Source organism: Mizuhopecten yessoensis, unplaced genomic scaffold, assembly GCF_002113885.1.
Source record: "Mizuhopecten yessoensis strain PY_sf001 unplaced genomic scaffold, ASM211388v2 scaffold10985, whole genome shotgun sequence".
NCBI classification, from domain to species: Eukaryota; Metazoa; Mollusca; class Bivalvia; order Pectinida; family Pectinidae; genus Mizuhopecten; species Mizuhopecten yessoensis.
The window spans coordinates 1,393,412-1,411,162 of record NW_018408820.1 but is presented as its reverse complement, the minus strand read 5'-3'; the positions used below and the strand labels follow the sequence as shown (position 1 = coordinate 1,411,162).

The 17,751-nt window shown below is 39.1% G+C and overlaps 1 protein-coding gene across 1 annotated transcript in view; it reads left to right on the top strand.

Moving 5' to 3' along the window:
• Positions 1-7,672, top strand: part of LOC110464320 (probable tRNA N6-adenosine threonylcarbamoyltransferase, mitochondrial) — a 39,613-nt gene extending 31,941 nt beyond the window's left edge. Inside the window, exons 7-10 of the mRNA XM_021519474.1 lie at positions 3,381-3,526; positions 5,835-5,965; positions 6,688-6,774; positions 7,005-7,672. Of these exons, the coding sequence (XP_021375149.1) occupies positions 3,381-3,526; positions 5,835-5,965; positions 6,688-6,774; positions 7,005-7,119 (479 nt within the window). The 3' untranslated portion in view covers positions 7,120-7,672. The remainder of the gene's footprint in view (positions 1-3,380; positions 3,527-5,834; positions 5,966-6,687; positions 6,775-7,004) is intronic.
• The last annotated feature ends 10,079 nt before the right edge of the window (positions 7,673-17,751 follow it).

The window sequence follows — 17,751 nt, the reverse complement described above, 5'->3', positions numbered from 1 at the left end:
CATTTGGCTTGTCCGCTGGTCAGTCTGTCCAACATTTGGCTTGTCCGCTGGTCAGTCTGTCCAACATTTGGCTTGTCCGCTGGTCCGTCTGTCCAACATTTGGCTTGTCCGCTGGTCCGTCTGTCCAACATTTGGCTTGTCCGCTGGTCAGTCTGTCCAACATTTGGCTTGTCCGCTGGTCAGTCTGTCCAACATTTGGCTTGTCCGCTGGTCCGTCTGTCCAACATTTGGCTTGTCCGCTGGTCCGTCTGTCCAACATTTGGCTTGTCCGCTGGTCAGTCTGTCCAACATTTGGCTTGTCCGCTGGTCAGTCTGTCCAACATTTGGCTTGTCCGCTGGTCCGTCTGTCCAACATTTGGCTTGTCCGCTGGTCCGTCTGTCCAACATTTGGCTTGTCCGCTGGTCAGTCTGTCCAACATTTGGCTTGTCCGCTGGTCAGTCTGTCCAACATTTGGCTTGTCCGCTGGTCCGTCTGTCCAACATTTGGCTTGTCCGCTGGTCCGTCTGTCCAACATTTGGCTTGTCCGCTGGTCAGTCTGTCCAACATTTGGCTTGTCCGCTGGTCAGTCTGTCCAACATTTGGCTTGTCCGCTGGTCCGTCTGTCCAACATTTGGCTTGTCCGCTGGTCCGTCTGTCCAACATTTGGCTTGTCCGCTGGTCAGTCTGTCCAACATTTGGCTTGTCCGCTGGTCAGTCTGTCCAACATTTGGCTTGTCCGCTGGTCAGTCTGTCCAACATTTGGCTTGTCCGCTGGTCAGTCTGTCCAACATTTGGCTTGTCCGCTGGTCCGTCTGTCCAACATTTGGCTTGTCCGCTGGTCCGTCTGTCCAACATTTGGCTTGTCCGCTGGTCAGTCTGTCCAACATTTGGCTTGTCCGCTGGTCAGTCTGTCCAACATTTGGCTTGTCCGCTGGTCCGTCTGTCCAACATTTGGCTTGTCCGCTGGTCCGTCTGTCCAACATTTGGCTTGTCCGCTGGTCAGTCTGTCCAACATTTGGCTTGTCCGCTGGTCAGTCTGTCCAACATTTGGCTTGTCCGCTGGTCAGTCTGTCCAACATTTGGCTTGTCCGCTGGTCCGTCTGTCCAACATTTGGCTTGTCCGCTGGTCAGTCTGTCCAACATTTGGCTTGTCCGCTGGTCAGTCTGTCCAACATTTGGCTTGTCCGCTGGTCCGTCTGTCCAACATTTGGCTTGTCCGCTGGTCCGTGTCCAACATTTGGCTGGTCAGTCTGTCCAACATTTGGCTTGTCCGCTGGTCAGTCTGTCCAACATTTGGCTTGTCCGCTGGTCAGTCTGTCCAACATTTGGCTTGTCCGCTGGTCAGTCTGTCCAACATTTGGCTTGTCCGCTGGTCAGTCTGTCCAACATTTGGCTTGTCCGCTGGTCAGTCTGTCCAACATTTGGCTTGTCCGCTGGTCAGTCTGTCCAACATTTGGCTTGTCCGCTGGTCAGTCTGTCCAACATTTGGCTTGTCCGCTGGTCCGTCTGTCCAACATTTGGCTTGTCCGCTGGTCCATCTGTCCAACATTTGGCTTGTCCGCTGGTCAGTCTGTCCAACATTTGGCTTGTCCGCTGGTCAGTCTGTCCAACATTTGGCTTGTCCGCTGGTCCGTCTGTCCAACATTTGGCTTGTCCGCTGGTCCATCTGTCCAACATTTGGCTTGTCCGCTGGTCAGTCTGTCCAACATTTGGCTTGTCCGCTGGTCAGTCTGTCCAACATTTGGCTTGTCCGCTGGTCCGTCTGTCCAACATTTGGCTTGTCCGCTGGTCAGTCTGTCCAACATTTGGCTTGTCCGCTGGTCAGTCTGTCCAACATTTGGCTTGTCCGCTGGTCCGTCTGTCCAACATTTGGCTTGTCCGCTGGTCAGTCTGTCCAACATTTGGCTTGTCCGCTGGTCAGTCTGTCCAACATTTGGCTTGTCCGCTGGTCCGTCTGTCCAACATTTGGCTTGTCCGCTGGTCCGTCTGTCCAACATTTGGCTTGTCCGCTGGTCCATCTGTCCAACATTTGGCTTGTCCACTGGTCAGTCTGTCTAACATTTAGCTTGTCCGCTGGTCAGTCTGTCTAACATTTAGCTTGTCCGCTGGTCAGTCTGTCCAACATTTGGCTTGTCCGCTGGTCCGTCTGTCCAACATTTGGCTTGTCTGCTGGTCGGTCTGTCCAACATTTGGTTTGTCCGCTGGTCAGCCTGTCCAACATTTGGCTTGTCCGCTGGTCAGTCTGTCCAACATTTGGCTGGTCTGTCTGTCCAACATTTGGTTTGTCCGCTGGTCAGTCTGTCTAACATTTGGCTTGTCCGCTTGTCAGTCTGTCTAACATTTGGCTTGTCCGCTGCTCCGTCTGTCCACCATTTGGCTTGTCCGCTGGTCCCTCTTTCCAACATTTGGCTTGTCCGCTAGTCCATCTGTCCAACATTTTGCTTGTTCGCTGGTCCATCTGTCCAACATTTGGCTGGTCTGTCTGTCCAACATTTGGCTGGTCCATCTGTCCAACATTTGGCTTGTCCGCTGGTCAGTCTGTCCAACATTTGGCTTGTCCACTGGTCCGTCTGTCCAACATTTGGCTTGTCTGCTGGTCCGTCTGTCCAACATTTGGCTTGTCCGCTAGTCCATCTGTCCAACATTTTGCTTGTTCGCTGGTCCATCTGTCCAACATTTGGCTGGTCTGTCTGTCCAACATTTGGCGTCCGCTGGTCCCTCTTATTTGGCTTGTCCGCTGGTCCGTCTGTCCAACATTTGGCTTGTCTGCTGGTCCGTCTGTCCAACATTTTGCTTGTCCGCTGGTCCATCTGTCCAACATTTGGCTTGTCCACTGGTCAGTCTGTCCAACATTTGGCTTGTCCGCTGGTCCGTCTGTCCGTCCGTCTGTCCAACATTTGGCTTGTCCGCTGGTTCGTCTGTCCAACATTTGGCTTGTCCGCTGGTCTGTTTGTCCAACATTTAGCTAATCCGGTGGTTCCTGAATTCAACCATATTTTATGAAATTTGATAGTAGTATTCTTGACATCAGTCTCTCAAAATCTGTTGATAGTCAAGATCAAATTTCAAGGTCAAGGTCATAGCTGCAGAATCTGTATGTGGCGGCGTGGCGATGGGAAAAGATTTTCCAACAATTCATGACTTCAACCAAGTTTCATAAAAAAATCACACAATTATTTTTTACATCAATCTTCTTGAGACTTGAAGGTCAATGTCATAAACTCATAATTTTACTCCCATGGTGACGTTGAGAATGTGTCTTGTAATGTCTGTAGTACACTTGTTAATGATGAAGTAATTTATTTTTAAAAAAGTTACTTTTGAAAATACCAATTTCATAACTAATGTGAAATAATAGATTTAGTGTACACTGATGAATTTGATTTTGTGATAATTTCAGATCTTGGCGAGGATGATGTCATCCCAAATGTATCTGACTTTTGTGCAAGTTTCCAACACAGTATTATGATGCACTTCCTTCGCAGGCTGCAGAGAGGGTTTCTGTACTGTCAGCAGAAGGGTATTGTTAGCGAACAACCAACACTGGTAGGTATCCACATTTGTGTATTATCGATGGTGTTGTCTATCTCTTTGTGTAACTCCTTTACAGACAGTAAATTGCCGCTAAAAACAGGTATTTTAATACTTCAGACAATATTAAATTGTCCTGCACCTCTGTTTATAATGATAGTTTGAGGTTCTTATATACCGCTTTATCACAACCTAGTGTGTAGGTCATCTTGAAGCAGTTCACAAATTTTAATCGGTGGTTATAGGGCCTTTGCAACCAGCCAATATCTTTCTCAACTCCCTTGGTAGCATACAGCTGGTGCTGGCATTCTACATTTCTAGCACTACCCAACCACATACTCTTTTACAGCTGAGTAGACTGGAACAAGCGGAGTAAAGTATCTTGCTCAAAGATACAACACAGTGCCATGACGTAACTCGAACCTGCAACCCTTTTTTGGTCACGAGCCCGGTGTCCTACCACTAGACTCCCATGCCTCCTATTTTACTGTACATTCATAACAGGGTTGAGTAATGACTTCCTGACCGTGTTTGATTCTAGGTCACATTACTAACTGCCAACTGTTGTATTCTGTCATCATTCTCCATTAAATCTGTCATTTTTGACATTTTCTTCAGGACAATAATTAGACCTAGAGTAAAAGTATTAGACCAGTAGGTATCTGTGATAGAGGCCTTTTCAAAGTTCAACTTGCATTGAGTTCCATTCAAGATCACAGGGGTCAAATATGTTCAAATTTTCAGATGACTTTCTCATGTTTTAGGCCTAGGATTATAATATTTTAGTAGGTAGCTGGGTTGAGGTTTATCAAAGATTTCAAATAAATGACCTTGACCTGCATTAAAGGTCACAGGGGTCAAATCTAATAAAATATTTTAAATTACTTCATTGTATAATGAAGGCTTTAGCCGTCCAAGGGGGAGAACTAGAGGTGTAGGACCTCAAACAGGGCAATTTAACTGTTCCAATATCAAAATCGCTACTCATCATAAATTGTTCGACAGATTTCAAATGAATTATTTAAGAAATGATCAAGCACATGTGGTGAAAATTAAATGGAAACTTTCTCCCCCTTCAGGGAATAGAATGTCCCTTAATCACGAAGGGGGTTCTTTGACACATTAGTATTGATGGGTATTACCTTTCATCCCAGGAAGCATCATGTGCTACTACGTAGCTGTTTGAGCTATTCTCACAAATCTTGCCCTCTTTCGGAAATGTCATAACAAAACAGTCGACATTCACCATGTAACAGCCAAGACATTGTAACGTTCATATTAACTTTGTGACCCTCCAGACCCCTTCCCAACCAAAGGTACCAACCCCTGTAAAGGCCCAATAATCCTTAATTTGCTGGTGAGTTACTAGTAAATGGTTACTGATTTGCTTTGAAATCTAGAATTCATTTAAAACCTGGATAGTATTATAGTCCATGCAAACATATGTCATTGTTGAATAACAATTAAAGGATTGGGCACATTTTCTCACAACTTACCAGGCCCAGTCTCTCCAATAATTGTCCTAACAAAGGAAAAGGTTTCAATGAGAGAAAGAATCTCCATCCAGGATTTGAACGAAATGATGTTAGTTACTAAACAAATATGTTATACATGCTAAACTCATTGACCCCCTACATTTTTAAACTGGATTTGCCCAGTCTTTTTTATGCCCCCACATTTATGCTCCCGTCCCGTCCCGATTCAATGTAAACACTTAGCAACTTCATTCTTTGACAGATTTTGGTCAAACTTTATACAATGGTCAAGTATGAGTATACTTCTGACATCGTTGTATTTCAGGGATCCAAGGTCAAGGCCAAGGTCACACTTTCTATATATAGAAAATCATCAACTAATTCAATTTAAACACTTGGCAACTTCATTCTATCACAAGTTTTGGTCAAATTTTATACAAAAGTCAAATATGGGTATACCTTTGTGTTTCAGGGTTCCAAGGTCAAGGCCAAGTTCACTGTTGCTATATATAGAAAATCATCAACTGATTCAATTTAAACACTTAGCAACTTCATTCAATATGTTATGGAGATGGTAATAACATACAGAAAAAACATATGAATATTAAAATCAACTTATCAATTTTAAGTGTAGTACCTTGTGTGTGTGCATGTTTCAGGGTATCAAGATCAAAGTGGTTGTAACTTTTTATAGAACACTGAAACTAATTTCACATGGCAGCGGGAGCATTTATGTCTTACAGACATTTTCTAGTTTTGATTTAGTAAGGTTCAAATGTGACTTTAGGGGTGGATGGGTTAAGGTTGATGAATATGTCTAACAGAATTTTTCTCTCTCTCTTGTCTAGGTAGTATCCGGAGGTGTAGCCAGTAACCAGATATTTAGACAGGGGTTTGAGGCTGTCTGTCAGGAGAGTGGCTACCATCTTGTGTGTCCACCACCTAAGTTGTGTACTGACAACGGGATCATGATTGCTTGGTAGGTAGTGTCACACTTTTAAATGATTTAGATTTGAGATTGATAGGGTTGAGATTTTTCTGTCTTGTGCTCCTGAAGTGGGGAATGATTATTGTTATTTCATGAAAAACAATCGTTGATTTCACAATTTCCAGCAGATTGGCGTTATCTTCTGTGATCTGCTTTTGTTGACTTGACCTCATGGTATTGTTGATGTGATGTCAATGAATTGCTGATGTGACATCATACAATCGCTATGACAGGGGAATCTCCTCGTCTATATCCTAAGGGAAGACAGATTTCCTTGACTGGAAGTAACGATATTGGTGTCTGCTAGCTTGTATAATGGGGAAGAAAAGGGTTTTTCAAACTTTTAAAAACTGATCAGCTGAATTTATTCATCATATGTGACCAGTGGATAGCGCACTTGCCTTTCACCAAGGTGGCCAGGATTCAATTCCCCGTACGGATTAGAAAAGATATTGGGTCACCTGCCCGACCACGTGGGTTTTCTCCGGGTACTCTGGTTTCCTCCCACATTAAGACCTCTGCGTGCTAACATCCAGGCCAACAAGAATGATTTATATAAGTTGAACTAACTTGTTTCAAAATTGTTGTAAAATGAATAAAGTTTATACATTGAAAACAAGCATGACACAGCTATATCTTTGGTTATTACTGTAAGACACATTTGGACTCAAAGAGTTATGTCCCTTTGATTTATTGCTTGTATGTCTTTACAGGAATGGTATGGAGAAGTTGCTCAATGGTACAGGGATAGAGCCAGATCCTCAGGCAGTGAAGGCAATCCCTACTAAAGCCCTAGCCAGGTAAGGTTTATAATCATCTCAGTTTGAGTCCCCTCCAGGTCAGGTCACCCATATTAAGACATGGCCATGTAATGTGTATCACAGCTCCTAACTCACTTCCATTTCCCCTGTTGTCTACCTGTTGGTTCTGTATATTGTTTAGAAGTGATGGCCTGTTACAATTTTTCGTTTTTAATGAATAATTCCCCTTTTCACAAATTAATTAAAAATCATGTTTCTTTTGGTTACAGCTGCCCTATCGGTCAGTGTGTGAGAGAAGAGCTTGTCGCATGTAACATACGACTCCCAAAGCCTAAACCACTACACAACCGCTTACAGTCAATCTACTCCAACGAGAAAACGTGATGAGATTGTTATGTATGTCTCTACAAAGAAACCTAAGATGGCTGACGATATCTCTCAACTCTCACTCTAATGCAGCAATATATGTGTATAGACTCCTTCAAGCAATCGTCTATTCCATCTGTCTTCAGGAGTTGTCTTTTAGTGACGCGTGTCGCCAGGCTCTTGTTGCCGGTCGTCTGGCTTACAAGGCAGCAGATGTCGAAGAGTTTTCCTGGATTTACAAGTCATAGAATTTATTAATACAGGAATTTATTAAACAGATATTGCCAAGTGGAAAATTGATAATTTCCCATATGAAGCCTTCTGTTATCTTCCTGCATGTATAAGTCAAAGAATGTATGTATGCAGTAATTGAATTCATGTGTAAAAACAGGTGTATTTGATTTTTAAAACCAGTAAATATTTTTCATAGAAATGGATAATCAATTTCTTGTGATTTAGTCAACTCATTTTATGACCCATTTCAGCATTTTCATGCTATGGGCTATAAACAGTTTTTAGCTCATTTTGCTAATGTGAGCTATTGCTATCTGTCTTCCTCCGTCGTCGTGCGTCGTCCGTTAACAATTAAACATTTTCGACTTCTTCTTCAGAACCACTTGTGCGATTGACTTCAAACTTGATACAAATATTCCTTATGATGTCCTGACCAAGTGTTGCTAAGTTTCTTTCTGATCTGAAAATCCAAGATGGCCACCCTGATCCATGATTTGCTGATTTCCCCGATTTCTTCTCAAGATTTGCTCAAGCAATTGACTTTAAATCTGGTACAATTGTTCATTATTTGGTCCTGAACATGTGTTCTTACATTTGGTGCCAATCCACAAATTCAAGATGGGCGTCCTGGCCTCTGATTGGCAGAGATATTTTTTTAACTTCTTTTCTCAAGAATTACTCCACAGAATGACGCCTGATGTATAATTGATAATTACAAACCTCTCTGCTTCACACAATGGAGTGCCATTTGATTGGCAGAAACATCTTGATGTTTTTGAACTCATCTAAGTGTTAAGGCCCTTTGCGACTCTTGTTATATTTTCATTATTACACCACCATCACTATGTTACAACCACTAAATAGCTGTGCTCTGATGACGGCCTGCCTAGCAGGCTACTTCCCCATCACCATGTAGCAGTCAAGAAATAGATGTACTCCGACGGCTTAGCAGGTCCAATCTAGTCAGCATAGGTATCAATACAGCTGTGGAAACCTGGATTCAGGAGCTGCTTCTCTCATGTTAATTTTCTTTTATATATTTAGTTAGAAAATTGTCATACCATTAAATAACTGATGAGGATCATTTCTCCTCCATGCTGATTTGGTAAATAAGGATTTCACACAAACACATCGTCAGCTAAGGCTGATGCCTGAAATCTGTAGAGGTGAGTTCAAATCATCAGGTGTCCAGTCAGTATTATATTTGGTAAACACAGAACAGAACACAAGTTTATGTATGTAGAAAAGATAACATTTTATTTTCTATTCTGCATTGTCAAAAACAAATATCTTCACCAGTCTGTAAGACCATTGTATTTACACGAGTCACTGGTACTCCATGTCAACAGAGAAATCATGGCAAAGTTCATAAAATAACATCAATATAAATTAATGACTAAGTGTGAAGAATGTGATATATAATGTATGGTCACAATAACTTATTGTTTAAAATAACACAAAAAGCAAGAAATAGTTAAACACAACTCGGCTCTTTCCCCAAGTCCAAACAAGATTGGGGTGAAAATCTGTTCTTTGTACAGTATGTATTTATCCCTTTCAATTCTATGTAACATAGTAGACTCTACCATGGATTGATCTGGATGAGTCCATTATGGTCTACAGTGGTGAAAGGGTTAAAGGTAGGGCGTGCCACAACTTTTCTGCTACAGTCAAACCTGCCTTGACTACCTCAAAGGACCACCTGAGTTAGAAGGCCATTTTTATGTTCCCCATTGAATTAATTTCATTGTGGATCAAACCTCCATTAAGAGACTACTTTTTGGATTTCCCAAGGATGGTCCCTAGATACAAGTTTGATTGTATATACTGGTATTGAAAAGTATTTTTTTCTGTTAAACTGGTGTTATTTCTTGTTTATTCATACAAAAACAGTTTTGTAAATTGTAGATTATGGGCCCCTTTAGGGAGTCAACATATTGTTGAATTGTTCTCAGGAATGTTTCAGAAAAATATTATCCCAACAAATTTCATGACTGGCAGAACAAGATAAGCTCATGGATGTAGGACCAAGATGTCTGGGGATTAAATCTTTGTGGTAGATGTGTTCTAGTGAAAAAGAAAATCATAATATATTTCTTTCATATAACTCTTCGCTAATGTAAATGGGCAAGCAACTCTAGTAAAAGAATAACCTAACAAATTGAAACTCTTACTTATTAGCAATGCACTGTACAACACAGAACACTGGTACTATCTGCCTTTAGGGATAAAAACGCATTGTTTCTTAGCAAGGTAGAAAATATTTTAAACAATAGATGAACCATGAAAAGCTGAAGTGCGATATCTTTGATGGCTATTTTTACACAAGTAGCTTCTTTTTTAAAGAAAAGGGTCTAATAAAACATACAATGACATGTCATTAAGGAGATTATTCGGCGAAAAGTTGATATATTTAACAAAAGACATGTTTTCTTGACAGTATTACATAGAAATCCTACTATAGTATTATATATTGGAAAATAGCAGTTTCAACAGACATTCATTTCTTGAAATATTCTACCCTGATAGATGAACATTTGAAACTGGTTCAACCATACAACTGGTTTGATTTACTCAATGAGCTGAAGATGGACATACATTTTCTACTCTGATAGATGAACATTTAAAACTGGTTCAACCATAAAGCTAGTTTGAATTACTCAATGAGCTGAAGATGAACATATACATGCTGTGCTATCGTAGTGTTCACTACATACTGACCAATGTTATTGGTGACAACATACACTCCAGAGTGTTTTCATTAATTGGAAACAATTCTACTGACAGAATTTTTGACATTCTTTGAATTGGATGTAAAAATTTAAAACACAAAAATGAGGACATTGGTATGGAAATATATTGCATTGAATATGCTGTATTGAGTACTTTAACTAAGCAGTTCATCTATAAGACAAGAATTTATGTGATGAAAATTTCCTTAGTAATGAATATTCATTATTTAATGTTTACTTTAAAATCTGGTGGATGAAGGAATGAAGTTTTGCATCGACATATTTAAGAGTGTAACTCTTAAACGCATCTACAGTGCCGATTCAGTATTTCACCCCATAAAAGTCATTCATGGACGTGGATACAAGTTGGAGTAACTTATTTCTTAATCAGTTTTATATATAAATAAACAAACTAAACTGATGACTAAATAAACGTTAGAGGCAGAAAATTAGACAAAGCCAACTTCATCAATAGTTATGGCATTTTATCATGGCTCAAGTCATTTAATTAAAGAACGCCGTTATTGTAAACGAACAACTTACTTATGTCTACACTAACAAAATATTAAGTTTTTTGTGCACAAAATGTAAATATAAAATAAATAACTTATTACTAATACAGCTAAAGACATGTATTAAAATTACAGTATTAACAAAATGTACAAAGTATATAGTTATCATGGTCCAATTTACCAGGGTTTAAACTTGTGTAACAGCATGCGTTAGATAGCAATTAAGGATCCCTGTACCACTGCCAGAGTCTGTAAGTGTTTGAAAATCTTATTTTCTGGTACGACTATACCGATAACTTTGATAAATCATTTCTGGAAAGAAACCATACCTTGTGGTACTTTTATGAGAAATATTAAAGATGAAAGATCTGAGAAAAAAATATTCAGCCGTGCTCGACCGAGTTTCGAACACTTGACTTGAGATTGCAGATTGTTAAACTATGGCTATAACCATGAATTGAGATACCAGGAGCCCGTTTGTTTATGTTGAACAACCGGTACGTCCGTTTTTAAATGTAACATTTTTTTGCAAATGTTTATGTAGGCCTTGCAAGGCTTTGTCAAGGCTCGCCTGAAAGCAGCATCAGATTACTGGGTCCGACCCTATTTTCGGACGGCGATAAACGAAAATGGCCCTGGTCAATGGAAGTGTCCTGGCCTAACTTTGCTAAAGTTACATCGAAACGGAAGTTAAGGGGAGGTAACTATATATACGAAACACCACAATGCAGTGGGACAGGTATCCTTAAAGGCCACACAGCACTTTTAGCCTGATCATATATGTACATGCACTAGCAGTGTGCTTGGATTGAATTATCTATACCGAGAACATTTACAGAACAAATGTCGTCTTTACATAGAGATATGTACATGTAATATAAATGAATTTGTTACAATTTCCTGCTAATTTTTTTCATCATTCTAACATTTGTACAAAATTGATGAAAGTATATATCTCATGTGTCTAGAGAAGAAAGCGAATTCAGTCAAAAGTAGAATGAAAAAGAGTGACATGGATTTATCTAAATGAAATATGTAACAGAGAAATTATTTTCGCCCTACAAGCAGATCAGATAAGATTGAAATGCCTCCACTATCTTGCAACCATGTAGAGATAAATGATTTCTAGGGCAACCTTGTATAATATCCCTGAAAATGACAAGTTTGTCGAAGACTCACATATTCTCTATCTCTATACAAAGGATTTCTCAACAGTTAATATATTCAATTAAACCCTATTTAGCAAATTATTAAATCAACAAGTAAAACCTATGGTAACAGTTAAAGCTAACATTTGAGCCATTTTACATCCGATTGCCCTCTCTCAGCCATCTCCAATCAATATACAGTGCACTAGTAACACATGCCAAATATATCACCAGAATACTGAAAAGTAAGTAAACACGTCTGATGAGGCTTACGTCAGCCATTTCAAAATCATTCTACAAGCTTTGGCCCATCTACAATGTTAAATTGTTTAGTGACATCCATCCTGGCACACCCTTGATATTCTGGTTGGACTTGTCTTAAAAATTCATTTCATTACTTTAAATTCTGCATATTTTTAGAGATTTATTTCCTCATTATATAGTTAAAGCATATAAAAACATTTGGCATTAAATTGTTAAAATATTGCCATCACGTTTCTTTGGCATTTTCCCTACAATAACATGAAGCAATCAACAAGCCATTTTGATGAAATTTCATGAATTTTCATGTTAATAAATATACAAATAAACGTAGTACAAGATCTCGTGTGAGAAGATCCAGCACGTCCATATAAGGGAGGCTGAAGAGAAAGACGACCCAACCAACATTCTAGATAGGCAAGATCTGAAATAACTTCTTCAATTAGAAAAACAATACTGTATTACGTAGTCTGAGACAATACCTTCCTTGGACAGAATTTGTGTTCATTTGTATGGACGCAATATTGATATTACACATGTATAGTTGTGTGTTCACCAGCATTTGAGCTTTATAAGTAGAATAATTGAGGCTAGTGAATGAGAATGGTTCTTCAACATCAACATATCACAAATACTAGGCTACCTAGGCAGACTACCCAAACGCGAACTACCTAATATGCAACCGTTACTAGTCATTTTGTAATTAAATTATTGACAAATTATTCACAGCATAAATATAATTATATCAGCGATAGCAAAAAACTTACAAAAATGAAATTTGTTAAACCTAGAGGACAGAAATACAAGTCTTTCACCCCTTATATTACTAAAATGTAGTATTAGGGGGAAAGGCATTGTTAAATAATGCCCTGTGCTTCAAAACAGTCAATCCCTATAAACAACAACACTGTTAATGAAAACTGGACTTAAAATCAATTTTACAAAGCACTTTGTAAGAGGAAAAATTATGCTAATATGATACTAGTTTGGCTAAAGAATGCACCGTCCAAGATCTAAAAAATACCACCAACAAAACAAACAGAAACGAAAAGATTCCACAGAGTGTAGGCTAAACTAAGGGAGACAATCCTCCTTAATGTAGGCTAAACTAAGGGAGACAATGCTCCTTAGTGTAGGCTAAACTAAGAGAGACAATGCTCCTTAGTGCAAGCTAAAACTAAGGGAGACAATCCTCCTTAATGTAGGCTTAACTAAGGGAGACAATCCTCCTTAATGTAGGCTTACTTAAGGGAGACAATCCTCCTTAGTGTAGGCTAAACTAAACAAGAAAATCCTCCTTAATGTCGGCTTAACTAAGGGAGACAATCCTCCTTTATGTAGGCTAAACTAAGGGAGACAATCCTTAGACAATCGTAACACTTATCTCGGTTGTAGTTAATTATCTTCTACATGGAATTATTGACTGGAAGGACTCCCTTTGTGCTACTTTGTTCCAGTATATCGGACCCACTGTTAAAAGGAATGTATCAAATGGCCAGGGAACCGCCAGATCTGCCATTAACTCAAACTTAAACACTTAAAAGTTCTGTAAGGGTCATGTTGCCAACATCACGGCATTTGGCTTCAGCTGCCTGAGCAAAGAAAAAACAAAAACATTGAGCAAGTGAGCTATCCCTCGCTCATCAGATCTCGTGAAAGTCCAGCTGTACAGTGCAAGGACCATATTAATTAGCAGTAGGGAGATTCTAGAAACGCAAGTGGATTATGTGCAATAGAAACTTCAGCACAGTAGCCAACATATTAAGTTGAAATTCCATCAAATCAAAATAATAATGGGGAAACTGTTTTTAATTCTTAAAATAACAAATTATTTATCACTAGAAAAGATACTAAATCAGCGCCTTAATAAAGTTGGAGGTAACATTTGCCGACATTGGTAATTAAGTAGGTGCATTCAATAATATGGCGACATTAAAATGGGGCAAGCAATGATGATGACTGGTCCAATTCAAAAACAAATAACATTTTGGAAAACACTGGAATAGAAATGCCAAGTCCTCAATAAAATCTAGCCTCACCAAAACCAGCCTTTCCACTTCTCATTTTACTGTCTGAACATTAAAGATCTTTACTTAAGGACAAGCAAAATTTCTTTGTCCAATGAGACTTAATGTTGACTATGATTAAGTGAGACTCGATAGAAATCTTTGAATGAAATATTTTGTCCTATAAAATCAAATCTATACAGAACAAAACAGTGGCAAAAAGAGTAGAAAATCTGGATCTAATCCAACTAGCATAAACAGTAACAATGAACAGGAAAATAGTAACAAGCAAAAACAAAGAGTAACTTTTCAAGTAACAAATATGTAAGAGTCGAGATTTCATTGATGTCATGATTATTATGATTGACAAGTCCAGATACGAAAAAGGACTTGTGCTCAAATGTTGAAAAACCATCTGATAATGTATTTAAGAGTTTATTCAAACTCTTCTGTGCATTATGCCAGTTGACCGATGTCTGATAAAGCGATTCCTCCAACATTGCTGATGTGACCTTTCGTATAATCACACAAGGTCAAATACACACCTTGTGCTATATATCCGTTACCTAGTAACCGTACACAGACTGGACATGTATATATATAGTCATCTACATAAACAAATCCTAAATGCATTGCCTGTTGAGAATTGTACTCACATTGGAACGATCAAAATGTTAAAACATCATACAGATACTTGGTGATGGCCAAATAGGCCACGGTTCTTAGGCACAGCTCCCGAAACCTCGTCACCGTTTACAATGTATAGGGTTTTATAGGAGTAAAACAACGTTTATTATACCAGGGCTCGGTTGTTTAAACCCCTAATAACCTTATACGCAACTTAACACGAAACATTGTTACATGTAATAATGTCAAAATATCAAAAATTCACCAAAATTTAACTGTATCAATAGAAATTCAAAATGGACACGATAAATGTTTTTCTTAAATTTTCAGATATTTCTCCAAAAAAATACATTTTGAATATTTCTTGTAAGCTAATCTGATAAAATTATGCTGATTAGATATGTATCTTTCTCCAAATCCACGATCCCCTCATCATTGCTAGGGTAAGAAGGTTTGGCAGAGCTGGCCAGGACTAGCATTATGTAGACAGTAACAGACATATCTACATAGTAATACACACAGTAAAATTCCTCCATGAGAATCGTCCTAAACAATCACATACATGTGTATGTTACAGAATTAAATATTTAATATTATATAACATTGTACATTACCTTTAGAATAAAAAAGGATATTTTTGAGGACTATATTGATAATTTACTAGTACCTTAGTAATAATTTTTCTGACCATTTTAACTTTTTATAATTATCATGATCTTATCAATATGATTAAATTTCTTTTTCTTTTTGGCGAAAAAAACCCACCAACTGAAGCATGAAAAAAACTTGGTGCTCGATAGAAATGTGTTTGTGTTTACATCAGCACCACTTGGTGCAACATTGAAATATGTTTATGTCGGCACCAGTTTAAAGCTTTAACGACATCCACCAAAGCCGAAATCATAATGAACTGTTCCTAAAGGATACAGTCCACCATGGGAGAGAGGTGGGTACAGGGCCTAAGCCAAGGTGATACATTGACTAAATCTTGATGAAATTTCTCTTAGAAGTAAAACGTAGTTGAAAATTAAATCCTATGTGAGTTAGATATCAAATAATTTCAAGTAACTATCATGCTTAAATTCCTTGGAAGAAAATGCACAATGCTAAATTGTGAGAGTTGCATTTCTATTATATATATGACATAGATGTCAAGGAAACTGTACAATCATATTACAAATATATAAGGGCTATTCATACTGACTAAACCCAATATTTTCAACAGGGCACACACACTTCAGTATAACTTATATTGTACCCAACAGGGTACACACACATCAGTATAACTTATACTGTATCTCACAGGGCACACACTTCAGTATAACTTATACTGAACCGCACAGGGTACACACAAATCAGAATGATTTATACTGTACCCCTCAGGGCACACACTTCAGTATAACTTATACTGTACCCCACAGGGTACACACACATCAGTATAACTTATACTGTACCCCTCAGGGCACACTCTTCAGTATAACTTATACTGTACCCCACAGGGTACACACACATCCGTATAACTTATACTGTACCCTACATGGACACACACATTTGTATAACTTTTACTGTACCCCACAGGGCAAACACACATCTGTATAACTTATACTGTACCCTACAGGACATGCACTCTCAAGTATAACTTATACTGTACCCCATAAGTCATACATCTGTATAACTTATACTGTACCCCAGAGGGCACACACACATCACTTTAATTTATGATGTACCCCACAGAGCACATTCACAATAATAGACCATAATTATATAATTACACAATAATTGTAAAAGTTAAATCAAAGGTCGTAAAATTTTCAATTATGGACGGCACAGAGAAATGTATGTTCCTTGATGAACTGTTCCTTCCCCCCAAGGTCATATCACACAATGAAATACAAATAAAACCTCACAGGGATTGTCTGTAAGATCTACCTGCTTTTTAGATCAATAAGGACATATTTACTGCTGGGTAGAAGGCAAGACTGTATAGAAATTGTCATGGAATTCAAACATGGAATATTGTCTTAGTCTGGGACAAGACAGAGTTGAGATCAACATGAAAAATGCCTGAGGAAGTTTCATTCAAAAGATAACACATTGTAGCTTAAAGCACTAAGTTTGAATCATATTCATACACCCCGCTGACATAAGTCGTGTATGTACAATTCAACTTATGGGATTTCAAATATTTCATATCCTCCAACATAATAACAGCAGCTCTAGGTATAGTTTTTTTTTTAAATTTCTGTTTTTAAATATTTAAAGTTCGAACAACTATGACAGAGTAAAATGCATCGCAACATGTGATTCTTATGGAATATTTCTAATGTAGCTGAATTTACCGTTACCCTTTACCTTAATTGATAAACCATAATATATTTTGCATCTGCTATTAAACACTGACCTTGGATAAGAGAATGACCTTGAGGATGAGAAAGCTACCAACAAGTACACACTGGCCACGACGGACCACTAAAGCCATTTAGTGTAGTTAAATACAGGTATATCAAGTACTGCACACCTTACATATCCTTCCTTGTAACATTACTCCGGCATGTTTGAAGGTATCTGCTGACCAAGGGACAACTCAGCGAGTCACCAATAGACTGCACAGTGACTTACAGAGGTATACAGCTCAATGGGTTACCAAGGTATCAGCTCGCAGTCACCACAGTATACACTGGCCGAGTCACGACGGTAAACAGCTCACTGAGTCACCAAGATATACAGCTCAACGGGTTACCAAGGTATCAGCTCGCAGTCACCACCGTATACACTGGCCGAGTCACCACGGTATACAGCTCACTGAGTCACCAAGGTATACAGCTCAGTGGGTTACCAAGGTATCAGCTCGCAGTCACCACAGTATACACTGGCTGAGTCACCACGGTAAACAGCTCACTGAGTCACCAAGGTATACAGCTCAGTGGGTTAGCAAGGTATCATCTCGTAGTCACCACAGTATACACTGGCCGAGTCACGACGGTAAACAGCTCACTGAGTCACCAAGGTATACAGCTCAGTGGGTTAGCAAGGTATCATCTCGTAGTCACCACAGTATACACTGGCCGAGTCGCCACGGTAAACAGCTCACTGAGTCACCAAGATATACAGCTCAACGGGTTACCAAGGT